The sequence below is a fragment of the Nylanderia fulva genome, unplaced genomic scaffold (assembly GCF_048542155.1).
Source record: "Nylanderia fulva isolate GAGA-0341 unplaced genomic scaffold, ASM4854215v1 Scaffold287, whole genome shotgun sequence".
NCBI lineage: Eukaryota > Metazoa > Arthropoda > Insecta > Hymenoptera > Formicidae > Nylanderia > Nylanderia fulva.
Genome location: NW_028190355.1, coordinates 50026 through 57912, shown reverse-complemented (window position 1 = coordinate 57912; position 7887 = coordinate 50026). Strand labels below are relative to the sequence as shown.

At 40.7% G+C, this 7887-nt stretch overlaps 1 protein-coding gene across 1 annotated transcript; it reads left to right on the top strand.

Moving 5' to 3' along the window:
• Nucleotides 1-2804: 2804 nt before the first annotated feature.
• Nucleotides 2805-7433, top strand: LOC146722690 (uncharacterized). The gene is made up of 4 exons (XM_085484002.1): nt 2805-2856; nt 5687-6407; nt 6484-6914; nt 7426-7433. The coding sequence occupies exons 1-4, from the start codon at nt 2805-2807 to the stop codon at nt 7431-7433; spliced, it is 1212 nt and encodes a 403-aa protein (XP_085340128.1).
• The last annotated feature ends 454 nt before the right edge of the window (nt 7434-7887 follow it).

The following is a 7887-nucleotide window of genomic DNA, read 5'->3' as shown; positions in this document are numbered from 1 at the left end:
TAACACATTTCTTTTGCTCTGGTTGCAAGAGTTTAGTTAATTTCTTGGAAACAAATAAAGTAATTTGCAGTTGTGGACTGATATGTGTAATGGATGATTTAAAGTCGCAGCAATGCTTTTTTATTCAAATTCCATTACAAGATCAATTGATTCGGCTACTTCAAAATGATCGTATACATTCCATGTTTCAAGAAGGATTTATAAGTGGTCAAAGCGATGTTCACAGTGGCGAAGTATATAAAAGATTAATACAAGATGGTATTATTTCAGAAAAAGATCTCACATTACAGTGGAATACTGATGGAGTACAAATTTTTAAATCATCTAAAGTAAGTTTATGGCCTATCCAGGTAGCTGTAAATAATTTGCCTTTTCAAGCTCGTAAAGAAAATGTTTTACTCTGCGGATTATGGTATGGATCTAAACCTGACATGAATATATTCTTGAAACCATTTGTTGAGGAACTAAGTATGCTACATAATGAAGGATTAGAGTATGTCGTTCCAGGCTCTGAAGACAAAGCTAAAGTAAAAGTTCACACTCTCATAGCCTCAGTTGATTCTCAAGCAAGACCATTGCTTCAGAAATTAAAAACATTTCGAGGTAAACAAGGCTGTTCTTTTTGTCTGAATGAAGGAGAGGAGTGTGAAGTTGGTCGTGGAAGAGCAAGGATTTATCGTGGTGATATAGGACAATTACGAACTCACGAACAACAAGTGCAAGATACCAAAACTGTCATGCAAACTGGAAAGGTTAAAAATGGAATAAAGGATGCATCTGTCCTTCTTCTGCTTCCCTTATTTAATATAATAACATTTTTTGTGCCTGATTACATGCATTGTATTTTACTTGGTGTTGTAAAAACTATGGTGGAGTGGTGGAAAAATGGAGAAAATAAGAAGGAACCTTTCTATATCAGATCAGACATTAAGCTAAAACAAATTGATGCCATCCTTTGTTCTATTAAGCCACCAAGTGAAATTACTAGAACTCCTCGGTCCATTACAGAATGTAAACTATGGAAAGCTTCTGAATGAAAAAACTTTTTATTATATTACTCTTTGCCGTGTTTACATAAAGTAGAAATGCCAAGAAAATATATCGAGCATTGGTTTCTTCTTGTATGTAGTGTACATATTTTTCTACGTGAAAAAATTTCATTAGAGGATTTCTCTATTGCAGAAAGGTGTATACGACAGTTTGTTTTAAATATAGAAGACGTATACAATGCACCTCAACTTATGAAATTTAATATTCATTTACTTCTCCACATTCCTAAAAGTGTAAAACAGTTTGGAGCTCTGTGGGCTGTATCTTGTTTTCCATATGAACATTATAATGGTACATTAGCCAAGATGTTTCGGAGTTCTCAAGCAGTACCCCTGCAAATTTGTAAATTTTATTTAAGACTTCAATCTCTTAAAGAAAAGGGTGCAGAACTTTTCTTGTCAAATAATAATGCATTATTTGCCAAACCTTTGTACGAAGCATTGACTTTTCGAAAGCTTACATCTAATAACTGCGTAGCATATGGTGAGCATATACGATTATTTGGTAAGCCTGATTATATTACGCTAACATTAACTCAAAAAGTTGCTGTGGAAAACTTTTTAAAGGAAAACATACAAAATCAGCAAATTTACTTGTTTCGTAGATTTATTTACAAAAATATTCTGTTTCATGTGAAAGGATACGAACGCATGAAAAGACGCATTAATAATATTGTTTATTTACAAAATAAAACAGTAATCTCCATATCACATGTACTTATAGTTAAGACTCTTCAATCTAATCAGATGAAATGCATTTTATTAGGTATGCGTCTTCACTTAATAAATGATATTGTTTGTCAAAATCGCTCAATCAATGTCTCTTCTAACATTTTCTGTAGCATTATGGAAATGACTCCTGAATATATGGCTATTTTTCCCCAAATGATACAGTGCAAATGCGTTGTAACACCATATGATAGCAAATTATGCGTATATCCTCTAATTAATTCTTTAGAAAGAGACTAAGATAGATACACTTCATAAAATTCCTCAACAAATGATTTCAAGTATAAGAGTTAAAAACAAGTTTAATTAAACAAAAGTATAATTTTATTAGAAATATTTATGTTCTGATGTACTCTCTTAATAAAATTTAATATATTTATTCAATCTTAACATTTTTTTAATTATTAATATATCTTGTCATTGTATTATTTTATGTCAAGAGAAATACATTTTATTTATGTTTTCAGAAAAATTTGACCATTCTTTTTTTCAACCTTAATTTCATCATAATTGCAACAGCTGATTAGATTCAATCATTTATTTCATGTTATAATATTAGGTTTATATTTTTATATATTAGGTTTGTACAATTATTATCTCAAAATTGTATTAAATTATTGTAGAAATAGGTTGTGATATTTAAAAACTTAAGAACAGTAAAAAAGACATAAGTTCAGTATTTCAGTATTTACCCCAGTAGTTGAATCCCCTTTTTACAAGTACTTAAGTACTACACCAAGTAATGAATTACTAGAGAAAATACTTATTTATCCTATTAGTACTTTATGTCTGAGCTGAACTACTGTATCCCTCAGTACTTCGGTATTTTACCATTACATATGCAAGTATTGAAGTACTTGCACCAGTACTTCAGATTCCAGAATAAATTACTAAAATTACTAGCTATTACTCATAGGTCAGTAGTTGAACTATTAGAGTACAAGAATGAAATACTAATCACCAGTAATAAATTACAATACTTCAGTAATAAATTACTGACCAACCAGTAATACTTTTCTATAAGGGATGTTCGCTTTTCTGTATCCGCCCGCTGGAATAACGCCTACCGTATTCGGCTGTAAGAAGTTTTTCCGAAAAACTGTCATACACGTTGAAGCAATAGTTGTACATTCCTCGAACGGACATACATTTCCGCGAGCTATAAAAATTTTTCTAAACGCCATGCACGCTCGTCAAAGTATATCAACATCGGTACGGCAATATTGTACTATCTCGCGTTGAAAATCAAACACAATGTTTTTTAACCGCATGTCAATAGGTATACTAGGGGAGTTCTAACTCAGGGGCGATGAGGGGGTGCGGGGCGGGAAGGAATCGGGGGCGAAGGGGGTGACGTCACGCGGGGGAGGGGGTCTTATCAGCAGATAAGCTTATCTTATCAGCTCAGGTTACCTGATAAGAGGATCATGTTACCTGATATGTTTATAAACAAGATAAGCGGATATCTGTTACAAGATAAGATAAGCTAAGTTTTCATAAACAAGATAAGCGGCGTCTTTGAGCGATATCTAAGTTTTCATAAACAAGATAAGATTAGCTTTAGCGATATCTAAGTTTTCATAAACAAGATAAGATAAGCTTGTGCGATATCTAAGTTTTCGTAGAAAATCCAAGATAAGATAAGCGGCGTTTTTGTAAGGTATCAAAGTTTGCAGATAAGATAAGCGGATATCTGAGTTTTCGTAGAAAATCCAAGATAAGGGGCGTCTTTGTAAGGTATCTAAGTTTGCAGATAAGATAAATTTTACGAAGGGCTGCCGCATGAATCGAGCGCCGACAAATAGATATTTATTACCCCAAGATAAGATAAATTCTACGAAGAGCTGCCGCATGGATCGAGCGCCGACATTCAGATATCTATTACTAAGGGGGTTGCGTTTCTTCATCTAAATTTTCTCCGAAGATAAGATAAAAATTCTGCGAATGGCTGCCGCCGATTCAGGCTTGGATCGAGCGCCGACAATCAAGCGGGTTGATACGTATATTTCTAAGAAATATCAGCGGGGGCGAACGCAGGCTTCACAGGTTGCGACATGGACTCGGATAAAATGGTAACGGGCGGCTTTATCTATGTATTTCTAAGAATTATCAGCGATATCTAAGTTTTCAAATCCAAGATAAGATATCGCAAATATTTCTCGCGAATTAACAATTGCATCATCGCACGAACAAAGGGATGATCGAGATATATAATGAGGACCGATGCCGCTGCCGGACCATAGTACTGGCGAGCATAGTAGTGAGTGAATTGTTTTTGCAATAAAAATGGAGAACGTAGAACATATTGAGCGCGACCTGTTGGAGCGTTCCCGCCAAGTCGCCACCTTGGGCAAATATTTCGGATGGCTGCAAGAGTGCGAACGGTTTATCGAAGAGCTGGAAGAACGCAGCCGTGCCAAGCGTCCGCGTCTCTCGATTGGACATAAGCAATCTCTCGTGGCGAGAATAGCGCGACTCGAGGGTGCGAAGGTGCGCTTGCAAAGACAGTATGTCGGTGAATCCATGTTGTAACGGCGCAGCCGTTACTAACGCCTCGCGGGCCGATCAGCCGCCCGCCACGTGAGGCTTTGGCGCCTAAAGGCGCCCCTAATTGTTCCACACGGGCCGCCCCACCCCGGGGGCGCCCCACCGCGACTCCGGCGCGGTACCCCCGCCACGGACTCGACGCGGAGTGGGGGACCGCCGGACGGGTATATAAGCCGGCTCGGCGGATGAGCCGGCACCAGTCCCGTCCCAAATCTCCCAGACCAGGCAACGGGCTTCTCGTTGTGAAAGTGCCGGGTTTCTCGGTCGCTGGTTCCTACCGTTAGTATCGGGCAACGGGTTTCTCGTTGTAACACCGGGTTTCCCGGTTTCCGGTCTCCTCCTGTGATACGCCGGGCGACGGGCTTCTCGTCGTTACACTGAGTTTCCCGGTTTCCGGTCTCCTCCTGTGATACGCCGGGCGACGGGCTTCTCGTCGTTACACTGGGTTTCCCAGTTTCCGGTCCATCCTGCTATCCACCGGGCGACGGGTTTCTCGTCGTTACACTGGGTTTCCCGGTTTCCGGTTCACCCTGCTAACGTCCGGGCGACGGGCTTCTCGTCGTTATACTGGGTTTCTCGGTTTCCGGACATCATTATAAGGCTATATGCCGCCGTACGTTGGCTCTACAGCTTCCCGTTTTGAATAAAGGCATTACGCCCCGTACTTTGTAGCTGCAATTGTCGTATACCGGGTAACCTGTAAGTCCCATCTGGACACCGCTATAGGCTATGCGCCTCCGCCTGCTGTATCTCCAGCATCGTATACCGGGTAACTTGTAAGTCCCATCTGGACACCGCTATAGGCTATACGCCTCCGCCCGCCGTATCTCCAGCATCGTATACCAAGAGACTTGTAAGTCCCTTCCGGACTCCGTTATAGGCTATACGCCTCCGAGCTTGTAAATATACCGGACGCTCCGTTCGATCCTCACGCTTTGTACATATACCGGGTAGCTCTTAAGTTCTTTGTTCAGGCTTCACGCCACCGGACGCTCCGTGCGATCACCGTTCACTTTGTATACCAGCGATCCGCTAAACCCATAGGGTGACCTGTACCCTTCTATCAAACATTCTTTTCGTTGTTCTTTTCATTTGAATAAACCAACTATTTTTATATTAAGGAATAAGCGAGTCTGAGTTTCCCCCCCTTTCTCCCGAATCCTGGAACCGGCGAGCCGATCCGCGGCGTCGGGAAAGGTGAACCGTTACAATGTTTAGTGGTGGATTTAGTGGCGGTGGCAATAACGCGCAAAGACTCGTTTGGCGCGAAATCGATACGGCGTTCGATAGCCGTATATTGACCGGTGCGGTAATTAACGCAGACTATATTAAACCGCGTCAGTTTTTGGAAAATGCCGCAGACATTGTAATCGAGAACGTGGAGAATGTGCTGCAGAGACACATTAGTGTAAAAGTGAACACTGTTTTTAACGGCGAATTTGTGTCTGGTGACAAGCGCGCCAATAAAAGTATCAACACGAGAAACTTTGAACTTTTTCGCACGTCCGATGTACGCGAGTGGTACGAGCGCCGCGTAATCGAGCCCACGCTAGCATCGCTAGAAGAGTTCCAGGAACGCGATAGCGGCTGGGCATTGTCGCGGATAATAAATTTGACTATGAATATCAACAAGTACAATCCAATGCGCGCAGGGTGCCATGTTAAATTACCGCAAAAAATTATGGTAAAAAGAGCGGTTGTTAATGTGCGATCAGCGGACAATGCGTGTTTCGCATGGTCAGTGGTGGCCGCTCTGTACCCCGCTGAAAGAAATGTGGAACGAGAATCCTCATATCCGCATTACACCACAGTGCTGAATCTCCAAAACATTGAGTTTCCAGTGACTGTGAATCAAATTAAAAAATACGAACTTGCAAACAACATCTCCGTAAACGTGTACATCATCGAGAACGAGAACATCGTCCCGCTACGTCTTTCGGAAAAAAAGAAAGACAGACACGTCAATCTGCTGTACGTGGAGGATGAAAACAGCGTCAGACATTTCGCCTGTATAAAAAATCTGTCTCGCCTTGTGGGCTCGCAACTGAGCAAAAAACATGGTCAAAAATATATCTACGATCGGTAAGTATATACTTATTAAACTTAAATTATATTAATAATTTTAATTAAATTTTAATTAAATTTTTTATTTTTACAGATGCCTACATTATTTCGAAGCGGCGGATAAATTGCAGGCGCATGCGGAAGATTGCGGGAAACTGAACGACTGCGTTATCCGGTTGCCGAGCGAGAATGACAAGTGGCTCAGCTTCGACAATTACACGAGGAAGGAGCGGCTTCCGTTTGTGGTGTACGCCGACCTCGAGTGTGTTTTGGCAAAGACCGAAGATACCAAAAATTATCACCACCATCAAGTGTTCAGCATCGCGTATTACGTACAGTGTTCGTACGACAGTTCGTTGTCAACGTACAATTCCCGCCGTAGTGCCAATTGCGTCGCGTGGTTCGCCGAACAACTTAAAAATTTAGCAATTTGCGTGAAAAATATTTTAACGACCAATGTCCTTATGGTAAATTTAACGCCTGACGAGTGGTTAAAATTTCGCACCGCGACGCATTGTTACATTTGTGAGAAACCGTTTGACGTAGACGATACACGCGTCCGCGATCATTGCCACCTCACCGGGCGGTACAGGGGTCCCGCGCACTCAAATTGTAACTTAAATTATAAAGAATCATTTTGTATCCCTATAGTCTTTCACAATCTGTCCGGCTACGACGCGCATTTTATTATCGAGGACATAGCCACAGCGTTCGAAGGGGAAATCGAATTACTTCCGATAACAAAGGAAAAATACATATCATTCTCGAAAATTGTTAGATTGACACAAGACAATAATTCGAAAAATTATATTAAATTACGGTTTATCGATTCGTACAAGTTTCTCAGCGCTAGTTTCGACAAATTAGCGTCATTTTTGGACAAAGTAAAACTAAAAATTTTACATTCGAAATATCAAAATTTAACTAGTGAAAAATTCAATTTATTGACACGAAAGGGCGTCTTTCCGTACGAATACATAGACAGCGTGGACAGATTACAAGACACATGTTTACCGCTGCGCGACTCATTTTACAGTTCCTTAACCGGCGACACAGTATCCGAGAGTGATTACGCGCACGCCGAGACCGTCTGGAGCCGATTTTCCCTTCGAACGCTAGGCGAATATAGCGATTTATATTTAAAAATTGATGTCTTGTTATTAGCCGATATATTTGAGAATTTTTGCGATAGTTGTATAAAAAGTTATGGACTCGATCCCGCGTATTATTATACTCTCCCCGGATATACATGGGACGCCATGTTAAAACATACAAATATAAAATTTGAATTATTAACAGACATTGACATGGTAATGTTTGTCGAACGGGGTATACGCGGCGGCCTTAGTCAATGTTCAGGCCGATACACACAGGCTAATAACAAGTACATGCAATCGTACGACCCATCGAAACCCACATTGACCTACCGTTTTGCCCGACGCGCGATAAGCCGCCCGGCAAGCGGGAGTATAAACTCCTCGCAACGCTTTGCGATAAG